This window comes from Rissa tridactyla, chromosome 16, assembly GCF_028500815.1.
Source record: "Rissa tridactyla isolate bRisTri1 chromosome 16, bRisTri1.patW.cur.20221130, whole genome shotgun sequence".
NCBI classification, from domain to species: Eukaryota; Metazoa; Chordata; class Aves; order Charadriiformes; family Laridae; genus Rissa; species Rissa tridactyla.
The window spans coordinates 326,566-352,937 of record NC_071481.1 but is presented as its reverse complement, the minus strand read 5'-3'; the positions used below and the strand labels follow the sequence as shown (position 1 = coordinate 352,937).

At 50.0% G+C, this 26,372-nt stretch overlaps 1 protein-coding gene across 2 annotated transcripts in view; it reads left to right on the top strand.

The window, feature by feature from the left end:
• CAMTA1 (calmodulin binding transcription activator 1) overlaps positions 1-26,372 on the top strand; it is a 292,757-nt gene that overhangs the window by 215,453 nt on the left and 50,932 nt on the right. For both annotated transcript variants that reach the window (XM_054222808.1, XM_054222805.1), the window contains one exon: positions 17,160-17,313. In XM_054222808.1, coding sequence (XP_054078783.1) covers positions 17,160-17,313 — 154 coding nt within the window. The remainder of the gene's footprint in view (positions 1-17,159; positions 17,314-26,372) is intronic.

Genomic DNA, 26,372 nt, shown 5'->3' with positions numbered 1-26,372 from the left:
GGCGATGCATCCTGTATGGTCTTTCTAGTCCAATTTAAGATTATTTGTGACTTCCAAGGTGCGGGTTCAAACTGCCTCGTTGAGTCTGGGTGTTACGCTGAGCAGCACTTGGAGGATAAGGGCTTTCTGATCTGATGCCTTTTGGTTATCAAGCAGGGGGTTAATACCTAGTGCTCAACAAAAAGGCTAAATCTGGCCTATGAAAAGGAATGAGTTACTTCTAAAGTGCTGGAGTGTTGAAACACGTCTAAATCAAATTCTTGGGCGAGGGGTGGGTTTCTGCCACGGGGCTGGCAGCTGCCCTTAGACTCTGACTGCGTGCGATGCCGGAGCTGAATACCCTTCAGAGCTGCTTAAGAGCTTCTCTCTTCCATTTTGGTGATATCTTTCTAAATTATACATTAAACTTAGCAGGGTGAGTAATGCATCACAGCTTCCCCATGTCAGAGTTAATGTTACTTACTCAGGTGTAGCTTTGTGTTTGCCTTTCCCTTCCGTTTATCTTCAGGTTCTGCGCCAGGACGGAGCAAACCTGGGTCCTCCTTGCCAAAATCTGTCTGCGGCCGAGATGCTCCGTAGCTCTGTTGCAAGCACTTGGGGAGCGCAGAGCTGCCCCGTGCCACGGCAGGGCTGTTTCACGAGAGCAAGACGTACCACGCTGTAATTGCTGTGAAAGGTCCCTAGAAAATGCTGTATTCGATAGAACCCGTCCTACAACAGTGGGGGATGCGGGTGCTTTGCCGTAGGCTGGTTTTGTGCTTGTGAGGACATAAGCCAAACCATCCAAAGGATTTGAGCCGCTGCCCCAAAAGGCCACGCGCGGGAAGAAGGGTTACGGCACCTTATTGGCTCCACGAGCACTGATTTTAGGTAACGAGGGACCCATAGGATAGGTGTTGTAATTTTAGGTGCTACAGGAAAAACAAGTAATTTGCTACTTTTCCACGCCAACGTGTCTGAAGATGAATAGTATTTGGTTAAGTGCAGCTTTACAAATGAAACCCAAGCGATTTTCTTCCAGTGGCTTTTCAGAGCATTGCACAGCACGATGCAGCTACAAAGAAATGCATTTCTCTCCATTTTAAGTACTGTGTATTATTGCTGGTTGCTTTTGTGAAATTACCGGGCGTTGCTGAAATTCGGTGCCCATTCGCCCCTCGTAGAAACCGTATCTTGTATTTAGGCGCTGATGACCAGCGTGTTTCTAGAGCTGCTACAACTTCTGAAATGTTATGGTGCACAAGGATAACAAAAGGAGGAATTCCTAATTTTAGGGGATTTTCCTCTTACAATCTCCTTGTGTTGCAATGCCCTTTATATTTCTTGTACTAGCTGTTAAATAATTCACTCACAGAAACCGGCTGGAGTTCCCCCTCTTCCCAGCGCCTCTCTCTTCACCTCCCTCTGCCCGGGCTCCCCCGCTCCATCTGCCTCTTTCTTTGGCCACATCAGCACTTCAACACGCCAGTGGCCTGGGGGACCCGTGCTGTTTCAAGCAGTCCTTTTGTATTGTTCCACTTCATTTTATTCCAATGTGTATATATAAATAATTGGATGCCTTTAGTAGGTTGCAGCTATACTCCTGAGTCACGCTGCCACCATTTTTCCTCTGCTTTTTTTGCGGAAGGCGGTAGGCAGACGGGGGAGTCGGCACTGCTCCTTCAATAAAGGCGCTCGCTCAAATGTATTTTGCACCTGAGTGGGGTTTTTTTCTGAGCAGCAGTCAGCTTTTGCTATTTGTATCACCCTTTCACCTTATTATGTTTACATTTCTATAGCAAAACACTGTATGTTTTCAGCAAAATTAATCAGTATAATTATGTGTGATTTCCAGTGTCAGGTTCAGCTGAAACACTGATTTAGGGTGGTGATTAGCCTTATCAGAAGCAACGAGGATGGAGAGCTAATCTGTGCCTAAAACTGTTATTTTGAAAGATGCCGTTTATACTCTATTCATAAATTGAATACTTCCTGTGAACCCCCCCAACCAATTTGAATAGAAAATATACTTATACCAGCTGGCAGCGTACCTTGTTGGGTTTAGGTGGCCGCTCCGCCGATGTTGCCGTTCCTCAGACAGAAAGGGGCTGAGCGAGGTGTAGGTATTTACCCACAGGACCTCTGCATCTTTGTATTTGCTGAGGTTATACCAGGTGAAACTATTGAAATCTGCATAGCCTTTATCATCTCTGATCCACAAAAGAAATAATAAAATAAAAGATCCTGTGAGTGTTATTTACGAATAGTGCAGCAAGAGCAGGCATGTCTCAAAATTCTGTTCCTCCCATGTAAAATACTGGCCGGTGGTTTGCTGCCTCGGTGCATCCCTTGACGTAGAGAAGTCCTTGACCTCTTACAAGGTTCATGAGGCAGGTTCAAGGTCTGTTACAAACACGAATGAGCCTGGAAGTGTGGATTTACTCTTCATTTCAACCATGCAGCCTTTCGGAATACGGAGCGTTTTAGAGATTGCAAGCTCCGAGTGATTAATTTGCTATTTTAGTCCTTTAGAAAGTGCAATTATATAAAACGAACCTCCCGCATCGTAAAAAGTTCAGATCAATTAAAACAATTTACTTTGTTGCTAATTATTTCAGACCATTGTAATTTATTGGTAAATAAGTGACTTCAAAAGCGCGTTCGTTCAGTGAGCGCACAGAGGAAACGGTAACGGGTTCAGATAAATGAAGTCTGGAATTCGGTAACAGACTCTTGCTGCAAGCCATCTCGGGTCGGCTCAGTGCACGGAAGGATTCCAGCTTCTGGAGAACAGCCAAGGCTTCCGGTGGGTTTCAGCGCCCAGAAATGCGGATGGAAGGGAACGGTGGCGGCTGGACCCGCAGTGCCACGGCCAGCGGAGGGGCTGCTCCCCCCAGCACCGTTGGGGATGCTCCGCTTCCCGCTGCCCTGCAAAATGCTTCGGGAAAGCTACGCAAAGCCTGGGAAGGGTTCTCCTTCCGCGCTGTGGACAGACCTGAGCCCCATCTCATCAATCCAGCGAAGGACTATGGGTGTCTGACCTCCAGCATCAGGAACAGCACGGGGCTTAACGTCCCACTGGTGTCCGCAACCTCAAAGCGTAGCTCTTCCACACTGTATTTATGTTGAAAAGCTGTTTAGTTTGGTTTTCCCTGATTATTTCAGGTACAAATAAAAATTCAGGTTTTTTTTCATACGTGGACAAACAATATTAGCAAGGTGAGGCGCGTCCCTTCAGCAGTCGTGAGGAACGGCTGGTGTTGGAGAACAGGCTCCGTCCGTGCTCTGGTGTCGAGCGGAGGTGAGAAGTTAAACAGCAATTATTGAGCAGCTGTTATAGCAGCTGCAAATATAGTCTGCAAAATCTCTTCAATGGTCTTTCAAAATGGACCTTTTCTTAGTAGAACTGAATAGCGTTAAAAAAAACAGGAGTCAGTGCTGGTTTTGTCAGGGTCTCACTTATCCCGTGGACGAGTCTGCTGCAGCTTCAATTTGCCTGCTTGGTAAAATAGGCTGTCACATGCCAGGGACAGCCAGATCTGTCAAGCTCCACACAGTTTTCCTTTATTAGTTCTATTGGGTTTATTGCCTTTCTTATGCTCTGAGGGATGATGGTTGTTTAGTGACAAGAACCTGGAAAATCATTCAGGTTGACAATGCTTTTTAGATTTCATTTTTTCCTTGTGTCTCTATCTATAAAAAAGAATGACTTGACGCCGCACTGAGCTTAGCGGGGCGTTTGCAGTATTACTGAGAACTTGCCTTCGAGTTCTGGGGTCTGCTTTTGCTGCCGTCCCCAAACCGCGGTGATGTACGGACCGTTCCTGTCACGCCAGACGCCCTGGTCGGTACCTCACAGCTTTCTGTACGTCAGGGATGTGCTTTGTTTTTCAGCAGACAGTGACAATCTGGCTTTAATTTCCTTAGGCACAGTGGTGGTTCTGCTCACTTCCGAATTGTGTGCACAAGTCGGGAGGGAGGACTTTTGTGATGTTTTCCAGGTTCTTGCAATACTGAGCCAGGTGAAACACTTCTGACATAGCGCAAAACATCAGGAAACCTGGGGAAGTCAAAATTCAAGCTAGCTCTGATGGAGGATCTCCTCTGCCGTGCGCGGGGTTTTGTCATCAAACGTTCTCTGCCTGAAGAGAGGGATGCTGCGGTCCACGATGCTCTGCTGATCCAGAGCCAATGGAGACTCTGCAGGGAATCTGTGCTGGTTTTGCCGCTTGTAGTCTCACTGCGTGTTCCTTTGCGGGTGTCTTTAACGCTCCCTGACGCCGTGGGCAGACAGCACGTATCAGGTGGAATATCTGCCCTTCGGGCTGGCGGAGCGGGACACGGTCCCCTCGCGCTGTGGCATCGCAGCAGCCCTGGGATGGGCAGCGCCGCTTCTCCTGTCCCACAGCGTAGGAGTAACCTCATCGGCTTCTGCATGTGTAACGAGAACAGAATCCCCTTTGCTCTTCTGCTGTCCCGTGTCTGTCACCCAACGCGTGGTGGAGGCAGGAGGGTGCCGGCGCCATCAGAGCCCCCAGAGGGGCGGTGGGTGCCGTCGCCGCAGAGCTGAGCGCCGCTGCTCCCGCGCTGGGCGTTTGCCACCTCGGGTGCGTGGTTGTTCTGAGAAGGAGCAGGCAGTAACACGGGGAATCCCGGTGACTCGAACTTCTGCTGTATTTGGCGTCTGTGCCAGTGCTTGTGCTCGGCAGCCCAGGCTGGTGGCAGAAACGCTCCCGATGGCGACAGAAGTGCCCTGATGAGCGGGGGAGAGCAGCCACGGCCCCCGTGTCTCTGCCAAGACGAAAACCTCTCCCGTTGAGCTGTTTGCGAGGAGGCGTGAGTGCGGTCACCCAGACCGGGCTGCGGCGGGGTCGGCACCGAGTCTCCGTTCCGGCGGCGTTAGAGGGTGATGGTCTGTGGCGGGGTGAGAGAAGACGCTCGTGTCTGGCAGCAAATGGGAGGCGTTTGGGCAGGGTCTCTGGCTCAGAAGGGAGTCTTTGCTGGCAAAAGAAAAGCGTTCCCAGGCAGAAAACCTATGCAGGATATGTACAAATGCTAAATATTGGTGTTTTCTGGCCAAATTTTCTGGCACTGCATAGCATGATCCACCTTGAGCAACTATAAAGATAACTTTGCAAAAAGCGTTTTGATGAAGTTCATCCCTTAATGTAAGGGATATACTTGTACCTTTAAACTGGAGCGTAGTAAACTGTTACAAGGGGACTAGAATTTGTCCCAGTGAAGGGGAATGGGAGCAAAAGAGAAAAAGACGCGCTCCGCCATGAGCGCCCAGTAACAGCCAGGAGGCATAGTAGGATGGCAATATCCCTCTCAAAAATAATCTTATCTGCAGTAATGTGTGGCGCACGTAACGACAGAAGCTCAGATCAATTCTCTTGCTTTTATCTTTTCTTGAGGCACTGCGTGATGAAAAGTGACCTGTATGCGTGGCTGACAAATGGCCAGGAACTTGCTGCAGCCGCTCTCACCTGATGGTCTCCAGCAGTTACACGCCCTCACAGACCTCGGGGAGGGGGGGGTCTTTGGTGACCGGCCCCGGGGCCACTCGGCCCGTGGCAGCAAATGCCCTTCCCCAGGGGCTGGGGGGGAAGGAGCCACTGTCCTTACTGCAGCACCAAATCACGTTTTTCTTCTTTTTCTTTCTCTTCTGTGTCGCACACCTGCAGGGGTGGTGTTCCTAGCTATTAATACTAATTAATAATAGTATTGTATTCTAATACTTCTTTATGCTATTGAAGGGGTTGTAACTGTGCGTGAGAAGCACCGTCTAATGATGAAGTTCCAGGTGTGAGGTGAGCAAGCTGAAGAAGAAAAACTGGTCTGTTGTTTTATTAAAGGACAGTAAGACAAGGGTCTCCATTCCTCTTCTGTGTTCTGTGCAGCCAGGAAAAGAAATGAAAAAGCAGTAAATTTGGAAAGTCTGGATAGCGGAGAATATTGCTGTTTCTGGGATTTCAAGTACTCTTTCTATAAGCTGGTCATTCCTTGGAGTTACCTATTTCTTAGATGCTACCTGAGGTGCATTGATGCCCAAGCTGAAAAAACCCCCTTTGATCTGCGCTCGCTTTCCCTAGCATTTACAAACTTGAAAAGTACTTGTGTTAAACTTTAATTATTCCTGTGTCTGGCACTGGATGTTCCGACTACTGCTGCTCTTTTGGTACGTCTCAGAAGATAGCAGTGTACGTAGCTGGGTTAAGTAGCTGATGGGTAAAATGAAAGATGACTTGCCGCGTGTAATAGTCTGCGTCTGTTATTGAAATTTAGCAGCTTCCCTGCCTTTTCAGACTTTGTAAAGTGTACGGTGGTGTTGGCATTGTGTGTTCTTTTCTCTTGCTAATGTAAGTGTACTCCACAGGCAGCAGCACTCAATTTATAAAATATCTCCACTTCATAGACACTTTTGGTGAGTAAATTTAAAAAAAAAAAAAAAGGGGCGGGGGGGAATTTCTGCATATAACAGCAAGCGCATTGCTGTTTGTTGCATTCTTCAGAAGGCACTGCCAAAACATCACTGCTGTTATTGGAGCATACTGTGAAATAAAAATATCAGGGAGAATCTCCCAAGGGACAAGGTGAGACACAGCCATGGAGTTACCAAAGAAGCCGGTAACTCTCTTGTGCCACATCTCCAAATGCTCACCTGATAAATTTGCTCTCACCACTTAAAAATGTAATTGGCTGTAACGTTGGCATCTGTCATCCGCTCAGCCTGAGCCCAAGGGCTAAACAAACCTCACCTTCTTCTGCTTAAATAACACGGCTTTTGAGGTTATCGGTGCGCTGTCATCTGCTAGGAAATTACCGAGCTGCTCCCACGCGGTGCGTTTGAGGCTGATGGATTCGGCTGAAGGGCAATTTACTTTGCTTTAGCCGGGTTGTAGCACCCCTCGCGCTCACCGCAAATAGCGGTATCTCCAGCGAGCAGCCGGGCCGCCTGCTCCGCCCTGGGAGCTTGGGGCAGGACGGGCTCACGTACAGGTTACCGTTCTCTTGGTGTGTGGAAGAGTGACCTGGTTTTGGGCAAAGAGGGGGCAGGAAGCAACGCGTGCCGCTCCTTTGAATTCGGAGCTGTGTCGGTGCTGACCGGAGCCATGTGCCCACCCTGGGGGTGGTTCTGTGATTGATCTCGCATGTGGAATAGCGACAAAGCCTGATGGTCAGATGGCACGAGAGGATCTCCCTAAAAGAAACGCGAACGCCTGCACGGCTAGAAAGGGCTGGGGCCCTCGGGAGGGTCTGGCGAGGAGACAGCCCTGCTCTCTCCAGCAGGTGGGAGAAGCCCCTCTGAGCCGCGCGGCAGCACTGGGCAGGTTCACCTTTCCTTTATGGATTTCACGGCATCAACTTGGGAGTCGGGAAGTACAGACGCAGGAGGCCCCAAGAGCTGGGCTCAATCTAACTCCGCCTGCAGCAGCAGCTCTTAGATGCTAATCTCTGTTTGTTAATCTCCTCTGTCTGGGGAAATTCGAGGCTTCTGAGTGATACTGAAGAAGAAAGAAGGGTGTCTACTAATCTTTTTCTTGCACTTTGGAAGAAACTCAACTCTGATGCTTTTTTTTGCCTTAGGATCCTCTGTTTCCAGCCTAAAGTGCCGCATCAGTTCCCCGCTGGCTGCCGTGAGTCCTCTTTAGGACCTGATGCCTAACGAGAAAAAGCCAGACGCTGTAGTGGGAGCGGAGGAGTCGTGCCCGTCCCGGAGACGGCAGTTTGGCGAAGGCCGGGTCCTGCCCGTCTCTGCCTCCGGGGACAGCCCCGGTGCTGCGGGCCTCCCCGTGCATCTGTCGTTTGGGCTCTCGCGTCTCTCTGAGCCCTCACGTCCAACGCAAAGTGAAGTTGGACTCCAAAATATGTACCAGAGGAGGAGAACTTTGAATTCCCAGGTACTGGGGGTTACTCTTGTCTGGAAAGGTTATCCAGGCACAACAAAGCCTTCCGTGAATAACCTATATGCTATATAGCAGCATCATAACGGTTATGCCGTAGGAACAGAAGTGTTGCAAGGCTATCAAAGCCAAGATTATGAAAGTGTTTTGAACGTTATTGATGTTTGTCCTCCAGGAATTGTATTACCAGCCAGTGATATCAAAAGTTAACAAATTTAAAGAACCTATTAATGACAAAGACCTCAGAGCCAGAGCAAAGAGTAAAAATAAAACGGACTCACTGGCTTACCATGTACCGTATAGGCTGCATGAAGCATTAAGTAGCATTTATCTCCTACTCCTCCAGGCAGGCGCCAAGGTCACATTTGTGCCTTTCCCAGGCACTGGGAGCCCCGTGTCCTGCCCCCGCTGTGCAGATGTGGGGGACGGGAATGGGGCTGGTGCCCGCCGTGTCCTGGTCGGGGAAGGGCAGCGCATCCCCCTTAGACTTGTCGAAGCCGTTCCCTGATCCAGGTGCCAGCCAGAAATAACGGGTGGGCATGCAACAGCCAAGCACGGCTGTGTGGGGAGCCTGTCCTGCCTCGTGAGCAGTGGTGGGGAGTCCTGCGTCCTCCTGGCTGCGAGACCCCGGCACAGCTCCGGCCCCCAGGATGCTGGGGGAGCCGCCATCACCTTCCAGTGCTGCAAAAAGCTCCTTTTCTGGTTGGTACGGGTGGGTTGTGCGGGGCTGGGAGTCCATGGCACCCTGTGAAACACAGAGGTGCTGGTCTTCTCCCCCTGTCACACGTGCAAACCCTTGGACGCATCCTCAGTCCTGCATCCTCCGCTCCCGCATGCTGGCACTCGCGTGCTGCTGCTGTGGGGACCATGCACATTTTTGAGGGGCAATCAGCTTCCAAATGATTTTAACACATTTGCATACATCATACATCGAGCTTAGAGCTTGATGAAGCTTCAGGAGCAGCGCCGAGGGACAGCGTGTCTCTGGGGGGGACGCTTGTCATGAGCTCTGGGTACGTTCTCCTGGGGTTTTCTTGTGTGGCATTTGGAAATGTCAGCTTCCCATTGCTTGGTCTGCCTACAGCAATGCCAATTAAAAAAATAAAAAGTGAGGTATCTTCAGGTACACACTGAACTGTTCTTAATTCACAGAAATGCATTAATATTTAAAAGTTAATAGTGTTATTGAGCCAAACTAGGCCATCAGCACATGAGAGAAAAAATTTGCACCATCTGCATTCAAACCAGGATTTGAAGCAGTGCATTCTGTTGATATAAACTTTGAAAGCACTTGGTGAATGTCAGCGGAGCTTTGAAATTAAAATTTCTTCTTATTTCAGACGAGCTATTGTTGCGTCTCTGGCTTGGGTGAGCTGGGAAAGGATAGAAGCCACTTGGGGCACGCTGTATAATGCTGGCATTTCTGGAAGGTGATGAAGATGGAAGTGTTTTGAGCTGAGCTCTGCCTGAGCCTGTTTGAAATGCAATGACAGCATTCCCATGTAAAGGTTGCGATAAAAACAGAAAGAGGGAGAGGAGACTCTGTGCTTCAGAGCGGAGGAAATAAGAAGTCCTCACAAATGTCAGTGAGGGATCTCTGCCTCGCACTTGTTGGAGAGAAATAGTTAGAATGCTGTAGCAAATCTTTTACAGAATAGCAGCCTCAAGGAGGCTGGCACCGCTACATCATCTTCAGTATCTCAATGTTTGCATTTGTCTGTGCTAATTTGGCACTGCTCTTTGTGTGGGTGGGTGGCGTAACGTGGTTTGAACTATTAACGCAGCCACGGGACAGAACTCTGCGGCTTTGGTGACCATGGAGGTCCTTACTGGCACTTTGTGCTCTCCAGCGTTTGCTTTCTTTTACCCTAGAAAGAGACGTGTTTTGCTATTAAATCAGGTAATCCTGGTATATAGCTTTGCCTGTATTGGTTAGCGAATTCTCTGAGATGTTCTGAAAATGAAAAGCGCAGTTCACGTGTAGGACACTTTTGAAGTATAAGGTGGCTTTGATTGTCTCCTTGCATCGCTTTACACGTAGAAGAAATTACACTATTCTGGAAACGGTTGCAATATGGAGGTTTAACAGAAGAAACCGTAGAGGTGTTGTTTAAGTGTCAGTCTTCGAAGGTGGAGCGTTGGAGTAGCAGTACATGCGCAGTACAGCAAGAAGTTTATGTCTGTAAGAAGCCTCGTTTGTCAGGAAGAGTACCTCGTAGGAGTTCAAACCCAAAGAAACCTTTGCTTTGCCCTCACAGTTATTGTTTGAAGAACCTCAAGGCTTTTGCAGAATGAGTTGTAAAACCTTGGACAACTGGAGAGAGCAAGTGACAGAAAGGAGGAGGAGATGTCCAGTGATTTCCATGGCAAATTTGTCTCCTTTAAAAGGCAATCGATACTAGATGCAGCAGCTGGGTTAAACCCATCCATTGCCATTATTATGTGATTTTCCAGAGCAGGGTGTGTGTTAAGAGATAATATCTCCAAGGAAGCTGAAGTCTGGGTGCTGGGGACTCGGGTCTCCTTGCCCTTCCCAGTCTCTCGTGTCTCCGGTGGGTTCCCTGCTCCGCAGCAGCAACCAGGATGGGGTATTTCCCTGCCGCGCTTCTGTCCCCGGGCTCCAGGACACAGCGCTTCCGCATCAGCTCCGCCGGGTGTTTGCAGATAAACAGAAGCAGCCCCAGCTCGTGGCAGAATGGTCTTGTCCCTGTCAGCTGCCCCCGCAAGTTAAAGCTTCCAGCGGGAAGCGGTGACGCCGATGAAAAGAAATTTCCGTTGTCTGGAAGAATAATACCTGCGTGAGAAAGAGAAGTGCCTTTTGTCTTATTTTGCTGCAAGCTTCTAGTTGTGCGGTGTCATCCTTCTGTTATACCTTTTACTAGCACAAGAGGCACTGCTATGAAAGGTAATAGGCAACGCAGAAATCAGTTTATTTTTGGAACTTTGGAGGCCAGAAATTACAGCGCTATATTTTTCTGTATCTTTCAAAGTGCACATAAATAAACGTGATCCGCAGGACTATTCAGAGGCAGCTGTTTGTATATAAAATACCTTCAAATAGTTCACACTTGATGATGTATTAGTAAGTGTTTGGTGTCTGTTCTATATTAAGACTCTTACTTTGCTGCTGGCACTGTTTGCCTGATGATGACGGGGCTGACCCCTGCGCTGCCCCTACCCCTCGGGATTGCTGCAGGCTCACTCCAAAGTAAGGCGTATTCAGAGATCGCCCCTGGACAGGGCTCTGCTTGTTTCTTGGGGCGATCCAAATCAAACCACCCCTACTGATAAATCCTGAACATCCCCCTGGACCTTTCTTTCAAGGGGGAGAAAAGGACTTCAGGCCTGTTTCTGCTCCCTTATTGCCTTCTCCTGACATCGTCCGTCGGGATCCTCCGCATTCGGCTCTGCTGGAGATCCACCGCGGGCGATGCGTCTGCGGGGCTCCAGGAGAAGCTGCTCGGGACGGGGCTCTCGCTCCTGTTTGTATTGAGGCGTTTCGGCCAGGGGTGCTCTTTGCAGGCTGTGGGGGACCCCAGAGTGATGCTCCCGAGGAGCAATGGGGATTCCCGTGTCCTTGGTGTGTCCTAGGGAGGGGACAGGCACCGTTTGTTATGGGGAGAAACATACGGCTTATCAAGGGATGCCAGGAGCAGCCAGAGGAAGAAGAAAGATAAAGAAGGATTAAAAAAAAGACAATAACAAAAGGAAAACCTGTATTTTTCTAATCCAAACCCTGCCCTGCGGTGGTTCCGTAACCCCTAGTCGTTCTTTTGAGACATGAAATGTAGAACAGAGTACAATTACTTTCCTGATCGTACTCTATCTTCCCTTACCAGGGTATTGGAGAGGAGCTGGGGAGCGCACTATAAAGCATACAGCCCTCTTAAATCTTGATTCCCTTTAAAATAATTGCAGGAAATCTCACTTCTATAATTGCATGAGGGTTGAAATAATTTTTTTAGCTTTCCAAGCCCTTCACGATTCATCATTCCATTGTTTGTGGTGCACGGAGCTGTATCGGCCTGTTGCCAGTCTCTTGTCTTCAAAATTAGTGGATTTAAACAAACAAAACCTCAAAAGATTTTGGGCTGAAAAACTGCAAAAATGACTCTGTTCTGGAGTTGTGGGCTGACCGACCTTTGGAGACACCTGTGGTATCCATAGGGTGACTCCAGGCATGGCCGGGATGCGGCGATGGAGGGATGTCCACCTCCCTGGAGGGAACCTGATGCTCCTGTCCCCAGCAAGGACAATGACATCTAGCAGCGGCTGCTGAGCCAGTGCATGTCAGGATGCTGATTTAACTGTGTTTAAAACGATAAATGCACTGATGTCTCTCTGCCTGGCTGACCCCACGTGTCCTCTCCTCCTGAGGAAGCTTTTGAGGGGACACAAGTTCCAGGAGCTCTTTCATGCAGCTGGAGGCAGAGGACCCGAGGCGAGTTCCGAGGGCCGTGCAGGCCAAAATGGATTTCCCAGCAAAAGGGGTCCCGCTCTGCAGCACGAATTCGGCTTCTCGGTCCCCTCTCTTCCAGGTGCTTCAGCTCTAGGGCACCAGGGCTGTGCTGCATGTCTGTTAATTGTCTCAGTCTCCCTAATTAAACATGCCCAACTCAAGATAACTTAAGGCAATGGGTTGTGCGTTTAAAGTCAATGCCAGGTTTTTTTTGTTTTCACTGTTAGTATGAAAGATTAATATTTTCTAATGCATCAGCCACCAGGTTGCCTTCCATAGCGTGACCTCAATTAGAAATCAGTTCAAGGATGAAGAAATTGCTGGGATTCAAACCAGTAATCATGTCCAAAGCTGGCATTTAGTTTCTGGGAAGGAAGAAATCCCGTCACTTGTGTGTGTGTGTTGTGTATTTGTGCCTTGTGCTTCCACCATCCCAGGCTCCGCTCTCAAACCATTAAAAATCCAGAGGAAACGGTCCAGGTAGAATCTTCTGCTATTTATAGCAGTGTCTATGGTCCTCACCTCCATGTGTCTTGGAATGGTTTCATTCCTTGGTTTGTTTTTAGATAATATATATATATATAGACAATATATAGATGATACATAGGCGCTCCCAGTACCTCTCTCGAGTTACCTGTGGGCGCTGAAGCATCACGTAGCGGCGGCCTCTCAAAACGGCAGAAACCTTTCATATTTTTCTGTGTGATAATCTGTTGGGTGTTGATCCAGTCACCCCACAGCAGTGGATGTGAATTATGTTCCCAGAAAGCTGAGATTCCTTTTCAGCCTTTTGGATGGTTTGAGGGGTACAGAGTAAACCTCGTGAGTGAACAGCTCTCAGAAAAGGAAAAATTCTTCTATCATTTCGGGGGTGGGAGCGGGGGGCCACAGGAGCCGTCCTGCCTCCCACTGCCACGCTTCTCTGCTCCTTCTGCCCTTTGGCTTCGTGGGTTAGCCATGAGGTCTGGTAAAAGGCTGGTTTCACCTTCCGTGTTTTCAATAACGCATAGTACTTTGTAAGTTGGACACAGCGGCAATCACACGGGTATCGGCGACGGCCGGGGCGACGGGGTGCGCAGCAGAGCGGAGCTGGTGGCTGTATTTGGGGGTAATTTCCTTGCGGGGTGGCTGGGATTAAATTCACCGATGCTCATCGTCCCTGAGGATGATTTATTTCCTTTTATCCTTCCAGCAGGGAGCACAAATGCAAAACTTTCAGCTAAAATATCTTCAGCTGTGGTCGTCGGTGGTTTGGAAGCCCCGGCCAGGGAGATTTAGCCTTGAGCTGATTCCATTGCTGAGCAGCTGAAAGCTGGACAGGAATGGCTTTTGATTTTTGTTTTGTTTTGGTTTTTTTTAAAAAAAGGACAGAACAAAAAGAGCATGCTTTGGGATGGGGGCAGCAGGAAGGGAGAGGTTTTTTGTGATTCTTCTGCCCTGCCTGAGGAGGGAGACCTCCCCTCGCGCGGGGGCTGGCTCTGGGCAGCGGAGGAAGCAGGAGGCGGTTGCTGCAATGGGGAAGGTTTCCCTGGCGTCCCGCCGGCTCCGAGCGCTGCGGGTACCGGCCCGTCTGTCGGCCCTTCGCGGGCTGCCCTGCTCCGCTCCGCGTCCTGCCCTCCCCGCCGGCAGAGCTGCGGAGACGGAGCAGCCCAGCTCGTTTCAGCTTTGTGTGTCTGCTGATGGGAAAAATATAAACATGGAGTGGGCTGGTGGAACAAACAATAGCTGATTTACTTGGTTAATTTAAGTAGCGCGTAGTGGGTAGCGCAGGGAGGCTGCACCACAGCTCCAGCAGTCACGCTGGGAGGGAGGTCTGCGGCGCCATTATGTGCTATTATTACTTTCTGGATAATGTATACACTTTCACTATCACATAGTTTTTCTCCTTCATTTTTCATGAGAACTGGCACTAGATTAATGGTTGAGCCATGGAAGAAACGTAACGCCATGCCAGTCTGATTTATTGACCACTTAGTGCTGATGAAGCTGCAAACAAGAGTCAGACAGATGTTGCAGCTGCATTTTTCTTTATCAAAACTAACAGCTTTTTGTGGTTTTTTTTATCCACTTCTTACACCGTTCCCCGCTTACCCGCAGCACCAGGGATGCTGGAGCAAACCCCTCCACCGCCCTTTAAGGAGGTTCCCTGCAGAGGGGCCGGGGTGTCCCCGGCGCAGGGTCCCGAGGAGCCGTGCCCGGGTCAGGGACAGACGGCAGCAACTTCCTCTGGGATTTCAAGTTTTCCAAAACATACACATTCTCCTAATTTGTGTCAAAACATTTCATTTTACTAGGTAGATTGGCATTCATGAGACTTGACAATTTGAGGTCAACTTTTAGATGTAGACGTAAGGAACAACCCTGTTGGTTCTGTGTTTATTTTATATGCTTTTATATATAAGAAGCATAAATTCCGGTGCCAGCCCACCGCTGAGGTCCGCTTGCTTCTGCTGCGATGAAGCCAGGAAGCCCCGTCGTCCTGACTTGGCTGGTGACAAACAGACGCTATCAGGCTGTGAAAAAATACAGTTTATCTGAAATGAAGGGAGAAGCATCTGCAGAGCTGCCGAGTCGCCCGGCACTGCCATGGCAGCGTGTCCTTGCTCTCCTCTGAAACTTCTCTTTAACGCAAAATCTCTGAAGCATATTACTTTTTATTACTTCATCATCTAAATCACTAATTACATTAAGTTAGCTGATGGAGACTATTTGGGTGTATAGGTAATCATTTGTACTATCTGAATCTTTTCTGAATTATGCATGAGCACCGTAATGTTTCAGCCCTCCCCTTGGTCTCCTCCCGGTCCCGAGCGGCTCCGTCTGCTCCCACTGGAAGTGTCTCAGCCGCCCCATTCCTTCCCCGGGAGCCCCGGCTGTCACCACTGCCACCGTTAAAGGCTGAAACAGGAAGGCTGGAAGGAAAAAGTGGCTCCGTTTTGTGACCTGAGGATTTGCGCTGTGATGTGGAAGGAGAGGGTACGGCGTTCCAATGTGCCCTCCTTTGGCTGTCTCTCACCTGGGGCAGACGTGCCCTGTGAAACGGGAGGTTTTGAATGTGTAAAAATTGAACGTGAAAGGCCAATTGTTTGTTTCCAGGAGAATCTCGGGAATAGAAGAGCCGGCGGTTTTCTTTGCTTTAGCGCTTTCCAAAACTGCTCCGAAATGAGATGTTAGCAGTTCCTTACTAGGTTTCCTTGCCTCTTCCCTGGGCGATGCAACTCTTCTTAACACAGGCTGCAAGAATTTGATACTGGAATCTAGCAGAATCTTCAATGAAAATCCCTTGGAGTTTTCATCAATAGAGGGGAAAAAATGCAAGTTTATCCCTGTGGGTCCTCCTAACCTGAGAGAGAGCTTCTCCTCCAGGCAGAGGGAGGCGTCTGGTCCCCGGAGCCCTGCTGGGTACCGGCGTGCGAGGGATGCGGCGGGGGGGCAGGCTCCATGGGCTTCTGTGCTGGCCATGCCGCCGTGCGTGGTCGCCACGTGGAGGGGTGGCCTTTCGGCTGCCAGCACCACGTTGTCGAGCCTCAGGGAGTGGGGGAATGTGACCGGCTGCCCCCTCATTTTGGGGAGGTGCAGGATGCCCCGGGGTGCAGGAGGGGGTGCAGGGTCGGCCCCGCGCCCGGCAGCGCTGGGCAGTGCCCTGGGCTGGCTCCAGCCGCTGCCCGTCACGCCGCCATCGCCTCCGCGCCGTGTTTGGCCCCTCAGCAGTCGTCTCCCACCGGCCTTCCCTTGGTGCGGGTGTCCACGTGCCGCTCCCGCTCTCGGCGGGCTTCATAAGCGAGTGCTCCCATAAGCACAACCTTTGCAAAGAATGATGGCTTCTGTTCCCTCTCCCACTCAGAACAGGGCTCTAACAGCATTAATGAAACATTAGAGTTTTAATTACGCCATTATCCTATTTATTTTTATAAATAATTCCAAAGCAGTCATTAAAGTTGGTGAACTTCGGAGAAAATGACTTAAGGGAGAGAAATCGGCTTCTCAATCTTGTTATTATGTATTGTACAACCTCCCTGGGATGCTGTTGGGAAACTGGCGGGGTTGTTTGTGTTGCTGCTGGTGAGATGGCTCGTTCGCCCGCCCGGCTCCCCACCCCAGCGCCTGCCTCGGAACGGCGCGTCAGCGCGGAGCCACAGCCCCCCGTGGCCCCCGAGAGGTGCCGGGGAGAGGGGAGCGTGGCGCAGCCCCGCCGCAGCTCCCCAGAGGACACCGGCTGTGCTTCGCTGTCTTCATCGCAGAGCTGCAAGATCTTCCAAAGGCAAGAAATTTTGGGCTTGTCTGAAAGGAGCCTGTCGGTGGGGCGCTCTGTAGTACTGTTTGTGAGCCTCCCTGGCCCTTCCCTCCCTCTTTCTGCCGCCGTACAGAAAGCGTGGCTCTTAGTGATGTTCTCCGGTGAATTTCCATATACTTGAAATAGCCCAGTGTGGACCAGAACTGATGGAAAGCATTGGATCAAACAGACCGCAGGTCCCTTAACCCAAAGCAGATTGCCTGGTGTTTGCTGCGAGCGGTGTTGGCAGGACTCTTGCCCGTTCCGGGCGTTGCGTGGGCTGGAGAAGGTTGGCCTGGGCACGCGGGAGCAGGAGAGGTGGAAGCACAGGGCCCCCGGGGCGGGGGAACCTGCGCGCTCTTGTGCCTTGTCTTTTGGCACCTCTTCTAAGGAGCAGCTCTGGTCTCGGGGAAACCTGGCACACACTGGCATCTAATTATGACGCTTTCTGTCATAGCTTTAATGAGGAAGGTAAACGCAGAGACCCCTGAGCGGAGGGAAGAGGCCTAACGACGTAACCTTTGCTGTGCTCTCCCCGCAGAACCCAGACATCGTCTTGGTGCACTACCTGAACGTCCCCGCCATCGAGGACTGCGGGAAACCGTGCGGCCCCATCCTGTGCTCCATCAACACCGACAAGAAGGAATGGGCAAAGTGGACAAAAGAGGAACTCATCGGGCAGCTCAAACCGATGTGTGAGTATCTGGAGGCTTTTTGCTCTTTTTCTTTACAAAGGGTTGATCTAGATAACGATGTCTCTCACTGCCACCAACCTTCCCTGCAAAGGAGTCATTTGTCACTGTCAAAATCAACTTACGTCTGCATGCTCTTTCTCTCTTTCCACTGTCCAACACTGCTGGGATGCATAGCGTGGGACCTGCCCAGGCTGTCTCCAGAAAGGTCATATCCCTGCAAAGGTCCCCTCCGCGTGCTGGGAAAAAAAAATGCACCTGTGGTCTTGCGTTTTCACGCACCATTTGTTGGCACCTACTGGGTCACAGAGACCCTCGGCAGTTTCGGCAGGGAGGTCTCCCCGGGGGCACTCCATGTTTGTGAGGTTCAGCGTCAGGTGGGAATGGGTTGCTGTCGTTCACGGGTGGGCTCCGTGGAGCAGGATGTTCCAGGGTGGGTATCCCTTGCTGCTGTCCCGAGCTCTGCAGTCTGCAGAGAAGGCTGCTGAGGTGCGCGGAGCCATCGGGAAGTTTGCTCTGCAAACAGGCAGCTCTGTGGCGTTCTCTGCACCCGCGCTGGAGTGTATTTTCTTTCACACCACAGTTATACTGTACGTCTTCCTCTGGAGACTATGTCCCCATATGCACACAAACGCCTTTCTGCAGTGAAAGAAAGATGAGGCATAACGTGGGTCTGTAAGCGAGAGAAAATTAACTGCGGGAGCCACAATACCAAACCTAGGTGCTCACGTCTGAGTCAACAAATACCAGGTCTGCTTTCCCCCCTCACCCCTGCCCCCAGGGGGATGCTGGTGTCATGCCCAGCTTTCCATAATTGGAGGTCACAGCCATGAAGTACATTCTGATGTCTCTGCACCATCAGTGAGCGATCGGCCTCGCGCCGACCGCAGCATCGCTAGTCTGAGTTTGCCCCGCTCCTTTGTTGCATCCCGAGCTCTGCAGACCCCTGTGTTCCTTTCCCACACGAAGTTGGAGGGCAGAAGAGAGAAAATGACGCATTTGCTAAACTAAATATTGCCCCCGGGACCAATAACCTTAGACAGAAATCCAAGATGTTGAAGGGGTAGCTGAGACTGGACAAGTACCTTAACATTAAACAGGAGAGGAAGTGGCAGCCTGTTAAAAAAGCTGCAGTGCATCAAGAAAATTATGTGAAAACTACAACAAACTTGCCGTAAATTTAATAACACTTGGCTCTTTTATGTCTCAGGAGGGAAGAGTGAGATTCTGCACAATTATTCAGAGTATATATGCATGCACACGTCTCTGTTTATGGGTACATATCCTGGGAAACGCATCCTTGGAAGTGTAGCTAAAATAAAAGCTTTAGATTCTGATCAGACCTAGAAGACAGAGGACACGGATAACCGTGTTCAGGGAACACAGAGGGGCACTGCTCGCCAAGAAGCCATCAGATTTGGTTCCAGTATTGGGTGTGCCATGAAATTCTGGAGCCAAGCGCATTAGTTTCATCACATTTTTGCATTAATCACATTCTTTCACAGGCTTCACAGTTTGATTGCCTGATGTTTCCAAATTTCTCTGCCCTAAAGCAGGTTTGTCAATGACTTAATCCAAGCGTTGTGTCGCTGGTGAAGTGACAGCCTCACCCTTCTACCTGTTCCATGTTGTGGTTCATCTAGGTTTATTCCTCTGATCTTGGAAGCTGTGTGAGGCTTTTGTTGATTCTTTTGTTCTCATAAGAATTTCACGTTTAAGACAAGTTAGTGATGATACAGCCAGGGTGTGCGTGGAGGTCCGAGGCCAAATGCTGTACCGGCAGGAAGGGTTTCGCATCCTGTTTCAGACCATTGGTGTCGTGCAGAATTAGGAGGAGAAGCGGATTCTAGTTCTGCCTTGGGGGAAAATGCCTCCCCCTGGTCAGAGGCTCGTGACGGCATCCAGTTCTTGCCTCGCTGAGAACAAGTGCTGTTCCTTCAAGCCCTACTCAGCCTAGACCGGAGTCAGCTACTAAAGCTGTTGACCTCTGTCAGGTATTACAGCTTTTATATCAGAGTGTAGGATAGCAGAGAGTCAGCGGAGTGGCAGCCGGAGGCTGGGAGCGTGTTCTCTTGGCCATGTGTGCCTGGAGGACTAAAAGTGATGTGGCAGATGGCTGGCAGGGAGAGAGGCATCGGTCTGAGAGTTCCGAGCCAGGCAAATACATCAAACCGTTTTTCCTGAAATGCAGAGACACCCCAACTGGGATGAGCAGGGCGTTTGCTCACATTTCTCGCATCCATAATTCACTCGTCTCCCTCTTCCTTCCCCGCAGCATCACCCCAAAGTCAGTCCAGGCTTCAGCAGGCCCCGGGACAGGCACAAGCGCCGGGCACCCGAGAGCGGGGCGGTGCGCGGGGGTCTGGGCTGCTGCGGGGTGGCTCCTCCTGTCCTGGTCTCGGAGGAGACCTCTGCGATCCCAAGGCTCCTTGATGGGCTTTTGAGGTGGTTGTTCCTGATGCTGTGACTGCTGGCGTTGGTGGTTATGGGTGAAAAAATACCTTTCCAGGGTGGCCGTACAGCTCTGAGAGCTTTATGGAAACGCCATTAGCTCGTTCTAACAGAACTGGTCTGTGAACTAATTAAGGGACTGAAATTAACCCATCTGAACATCTATGAAAGGTAAATACTCACTGCAGATGCTCTGAGGATTTGGGGGTTTTTCAACATCTCCAACTGAGTTGAGACCATAAATAATTAATTAATCAATCACCCTGACTTCAGTCTTCACAGCTTTGCATTTTTGGTTTAGTTCTGATGCATTTGTTACCTGCCTTCATGCTGGGACATCCGTGACCACCTCGTCCTGTCTGGACTGTCACCATTGGCTGGTCAGACCGCAGCCCTTGGGACTGAAGCAGACAAGCCCGGAAGGGCTGGATACGCCGTTCGTGGCCCCAGCAGGGTGACTCTTACCTCCTTCCAGGCTAGGAGATGGGCCACCTTGTCTTCACGCTGTAAGTGCTGTTGGGGAGCACAGGGAGGGCTGTGAAGCCCCCACTGAACACCCTGCTTCGGTGGCAGAGCTGGGGTGATCTGACTGTCGGCAGCATCCTGATGGGTTATCCGAACCAAAAGGGTCGTCATGCGCGTTGCTGCTGCGCGGATGCAACCTTCTGGGACATTATGCAAAATGAACAGCGATAATAGATGAAAATTCTGCAGGAATGTTGTCTGAGACACCTGTAAGTCATTTCAGGATGTCTGGTATGAAGAATGGGCCTCAATTTGGCATTGCTTACAGTTCCCCCCCCCCTCTTGTGCCCCGTTATAGTCTTGCTTTGAGATTTCTCTGAACAGATTAGCAGATGTCCTTAGAGGCATCTGGTGGTAAAAGCAAAATGCAGTGGCAGAATCCAGCACAGCAGAATTCTGTATATAAACTCCATATGATCAGCAAATTGTGGGCCAGCTCATGTTGGGGGTTTCTCCAAATCATCCCCTTTTGGCTTTCTCATCCCTCAGCTGGCAAAGTATGAGTTACAGGCTCACAGCTGGTGCTACGTTGCAATCCTTGTTTCAGGTCCACTATAATTAAGAGCTATCTTTCTTTCGGAAAAAAGCTTTTTTCATTCCTCTGCTGCTTGGAAACTGATTGCTCCGGCTCCTGCCGCCCGCGCGCAGACGCAGCCGGGGAAAGTGGAGCTTTCGCATGGCACCCGCCAGACCCAAAACCTTTGGGCAGCCCTTGCCTCTCCCCGGGGTCACCAGTTCTCTCTCTTCTTTCTGTGCGAATTAAATGCTCTGGGGCTCTTGGAGGTGACCTGAAACTGCAGCCCTGTGCGGTGACAACCGGAGGGGGTATTACATGCTTGTAGCCCAGAACGAAGTTTAAATAGCAGTAATGGGCATTAATGCAATTCGAAGAATTGAGTTGTTGGATATTTTTATCTTGACTTAAATTTATATTCAATTTCAATAATTGTGTTTAAGGTTTTCTTTTATATTTAATCTTAAAAGATCAGTTGTACAAAAATGCTATATGGGATGATTTTTGCCATTCCCCAAAGGGTTTGTCAGAGATACAAAGTGACCCTCAGTGGAAACCAAAGCTTGCCAGCTTAATTCCAACTGACCTCCATGTAAAAAGTGACTTAAATTCTTAAAAGAGTTTGGTTTTAGTAATGCAGATGTCCACTTTTGCTGGAATAGTATTTACGTTACTAAAATTGGCTGTGGTTTTTTATTAAGAAGAGAATACAATAGTAGGTTCTTAGGTCCCACTGGCCACGGGGACTTTGAGTACCTCTGTTCGCATGAGCTGCATGGCCAGGATTAGCCGCCTGCTCCATTTCTCATCTTCTCACCCAAATGTGTCCCTTACCCCTTCCGTTACTGCAATGCGCTGCTCTAAACGTGGACCATGTGCGGGAGCTGCACCTTTCCGCTCCCTCTTAGATCCGCAGCAGCCTTTGTCCCCAGAGGAGCTTGTTCCCGTGTCTCTCCTTAGGAAACGTGGTTTCACTCAAGGGTGAGTTCTGCCTCTTGTAGGAAGTTCCACTTCGCCAAAACAACAAAATTAGGAGGCGTTTTTCGCCTGGTGCTTTGGGCAGTCTTTCAACTGCATTTGGAGATACCACAGTGAAATAATCCCACCCGCTGAAATGGAGTGCTGGTAGTAACGAACCAGACTGTTGGCAGTAATGGGCATTAACTTGAGGAAAGGTAAACCAAATAGTTTGCTGTCCCCCTAGAAGCTGGATCTTAAGCCGGGTGCAGGAATCACGGAACCTCTCTGCGGATGCCATGGGCACCCCAGCCTTGGCTTTCTGCTCCTCCGGAGTGTTTCGTCTGCCCTCAGCATTCCGCCGTAGGAACTGTCGGACTCGGTGCTAGAGCATCTACTAAGGTGGCGTCCTCTTGCCCTGGCGCTTCCACCGGGATGTTTAATAACAACGATGATAATTGTCCGCGTGTCCGGGGTGGCCTCCGACCGCCAGCGGGACCGCGGGGCACGGCGGGGGCCGGCCGGGCGGCGCCGCGGGAGGGGCCGGGAGCCCGGCGGAAGAGCCGGGGGCGCTGGAAGAATTTTCTCCCCCAAAACCGCCCAGCAAGAAAATTTAAAGAAAAAAAAATGTCTAATCCTACCACTACTATCATTAAACGCGGATCCCCCGTGCGCGCGCGCCCCCGCCGCTCCCGCCCGTTCCTTATCCGCTGGCGCCACCTGGCGGCGCGGGCGGGCGCCGCAGCCCCGGGCGGAGGGAGCGGGGCCGGGGGCCGCTGCCGGGGCCGAGCCCCGCGAACTGGCCAGGCCGAGCTCGGCCGGGACCAGCCGTAACCGCTCCATGCGCGGCCCCAGGAATCGGGGCCCGCGGCAGCAGCTTTGTCCCCACGGAGCGGGTCAGAGGCAGGAACCGGCGGCGCCCTGGGCTTTCGCTGCCGGCGGGCCCCGTGTAGGCTCAGGAGAAGGGCTGCGGCTCTGCCTTCCCTGTGCCAGCAGCCCTGAGCTTCGGGTGGCTGCAAGTAAAAACGGCTTTAGGTGTAAATAGGAGTCGCACAAGTCTCACTCCCAGCAGCTCCAGAAGAGTCGCACCCTCCTGAGGGCAGCTGAGCCTCACGCGCTTCCCGCTTGCTGTGGAGCCTCCGGCTGCGCCTGAGCAAACCGTCAAGGAAAGGTCTCATTTTGGAGGAAAGAGTTCTCCTTGAAGAACGGACAAGAGTGAAATGTCTCTACGAGTTCTTACAAAGGTATTAAAGTTCAGGAAGTGTCACAAAGGTACAGCAAACGTGCAGGGTGATCTTCCCCACCTGTATCACCAGTGGCGAGGCTCCAGAAATCTGTCCTTCGTAACTAATAACGAGTGGACGTGGAGGGCTGGAGAATCAGAGCTGAATCGTGTGTGGGTGTCTGGATACGAATGGATCAATCTAATGAAAATCTCCTCCAGCCAAACTGAGAAATCAGAGCAAGGCCTTTACTTCTGTCAACACCAACGTGGTGAAAATTGAAGGGACGAGGCTGCCATTTCCAATTGACCATTGCCATGGAAACAGCCTCCCAGTGTCCACAGTTGGTGGGGTTGATGTAGGACACAAGGCCGGGCTTTTGCTCCCATCCAGGCACTGGGACAAAGGACCCGCTCGCGCTACGGTGAGCGCTTGCAGGATTTTCAGAGTGTTTTGTGTCGGTCAGGAGCAGACGAGGGCAGGACTCTGACAGGAAGGTTTGCGGCGAGACATCCAAGATACATCAAGAGGGAGATACAAACAGAAGCCTGACCTTGAATATTCTAAATATTCCAGTGCTGTCAGCCTGTCCAACTTACCTGTTTCATGTGCGGGATGTCATTGTTGTTATTCAAAAAACAAAAGACGGGCCCTTACCTGTCAAAACGGGGCAAGGAATGCCCTTGGGTGTAGGGTGTAGGGAATGGCTTTACTGTGTAGCGTGCATATACGTATATGTGTAAGCTGTGTTGAACCTATGGGATACAGAAGCGCGAGAGCTTTGGAGTAGAGACAGGAAGTGTAAAATGCATTCGAAAGGATGAAATGGTCAGATTTAAATGTGGGGAAGGTATTTTAGTGACAAGTTTTGCTTGTAGGGTGGAGGAAACCACAGAGAGGGAAGTGGTTGGGGTTTTAGCCGTTGAGGGTGTTCGGTCTAGAGACAGGGCAGGCTTGAGGTGATGGGAGGAGGAGGGTACCTGAGGACCGAAGGGCTGCAGACCGGGTAATTGCTGCAGAGCGGGTAATTGCAGAGGACGGAGTACTGGCAGCAGCAGCAGGAGGCAGAAATAGCCAGGGTGTTGTAAGAAACCTGGACAATCGTATTTTCCTGTGTGCGAGTTTCCTTTGGCTTCTAAGCTGCTTTGCTGGAAATCTAGATCATTTTTCTTCCCTTTGCTGTTGATGGTCAGACAAAGTCCCGACGGCGCTAATGAACGGAGAGCTGCTGGGCCGATACTGGAAAGGTCATTTTTATTGTCTTTTCTTCCCAAGGGAAGAAAGAGAAGAAAGCTGTGAGCCTGTTCTCACAAAGAGGGGTGGGAGGCACTTCTGCTGGGAGCAGCACCAGCACTCTGAATTGTGGATCTTCGTCCGTCCCCACTCCTCTCCTCCCAGCGCCCAGCGAAATACCAGTAACTGGGTGCCTCAGTGCTGCAGGCGCTGTGCGGAGGCTGCGTGGCAAGGGATATGTTGCTGCTGTAGAGCAGCAGCTTTTAGACCCATCCGTGATATCACTGGAAAGGGAAGCGCTGTAGCAGTTCACAGCTTTCATTTTAAATTATAAGGAAGTGCAGGAGGAGTCTGAACAGAAACCCGATTAAAATACTTCCCGGAATTTTTGTTGAGCTTCAATCCTTTTATCCTTTTTTTGTGTTCCTACATTACAACTGTATTTAATCAAGCATAGTTCTGCAGCGGTTTCACTTTTTGAACCACTAAGAAACAGGAAGAGCATGTGTGTATGCTTTTTATTAACCTTCCTTTCATAATGCACTTTCTTCCCTATAAAAATCTCCTTTCCTGCTGATTCATTATGTGTCAGGAAGCCAAGCGTGACATGTTAAAAGCTATTTTGATAGTATTTGGTATTCAGTGCTAACAACTCACCAGCTCACAGGAGTTTTTCTTTAAAAAGGGGAGGGAGAAAATCTGCATTTTGGATGTGCCAATATAGTGGGTAATTTGCATTAAGCATCCAGACATTATTTCTTTGCAATCTGTCACCCTTCGCTGGCTTTTTATTTTAAAACCTTCATAACATACAGGGAGCGTAAGCACTAAACAAAGTCACACCGCGTGGACAGAAGCTGGAGCCGGAGCCATCAGGATCAGCTGGAGCGAGGATAGAGAAGGACCTTTCCGCAGCAGCAATAGATCCACGATGGGGCTTTGTTATACTGGGAGGGCCTGGAAATGATAGGCGTGCTACTATAGGTGTCCAGCTATAAAGCCGTCCGATATGTCTTAACTTCCAGCTCACAGCTTGATTCAGACGTAAGAACCATCATCGTGAATACACCAGCCACGAGACGTGATTCACTTCCCAGACTTGCCCCCTATAATACGCTGCTCATCGCAGGATTTAGCAGCAGTGGGGAGCAAACCCTGCCAATCTGCTGAAAAATAGGCTTTCTGTGTCTAGCAACACGTGTCTGAGCTCACTTCTTTAGCAAAGCATTTCTAAAGTAACCGGAAAGAACTTCAGGCAAAGTTTGAATAATGACAGTTCAGTAACTTTATATAGTATAGCCGAAAGTATTCCAAATACGTTACTGCATTTTAATCTCACTGTCAATGTATTTTTTGCAAAACTGCTATTTGAACAACTTATTAGGCATAATGTCACATGTGACAGAATAATGTATCTAGAATAATAAAATGAATGTGAGCGGAGGTACTGAAGTGGTAAGCATATATACACTTAAACTTAGACATAACAGATACTGCGTGTTAAGAGGAAATTCAAAATTGTGAACGTACTAGAAAGCAAAATCAGTTGGGTACAATAACAATAAATGTAGTTGTCAAGCAAGCATAAAGGGACTCATTACTAAACTAACTGCAGCACTTTAAATAGTGATATGAGGAAGAATACTTGTAAACCTTATTTACAGTATTTCTGCAAGTTATCGGGCCTGGCCAATAAAAATACGGATTCTGTACTATAAAACTAGACCAAGATGAGATGCTGTTAGGCAAAGTAACATCAGTGGGTGATGAGGCAACACAGCAACAGGTGACAAAAAAAGCCATAGAACCACTTCACAGAGCAGATGCAGAAGCTCTGTTCCACCGGCTGCTTACGGCGTACCAAATAATCAGCATCAAAGAGGACAGCAGGAGGTGCACGCGATATCCTGCCTCTCTGACGATGGTCATTAGCCGTCATAAATGTGCCCTCCTTTGCTTCTGATCTTCTCGCACGAAGCAGCTTTCAGCTCCTGGCTCCAGAGTCTGCAGGCGCTTCCAGCTGCACTGCGGTGCTCAGCCCGACGTGCTGCTGCCGGCATTTCACAGCCTCGCAGCGAGGACCTTCACCATGTGGGGATCTGTGCATTTAGAGCTTAATCCTACAAAACCAAAGTCCGTGGGACTTTTAACTTGGATTC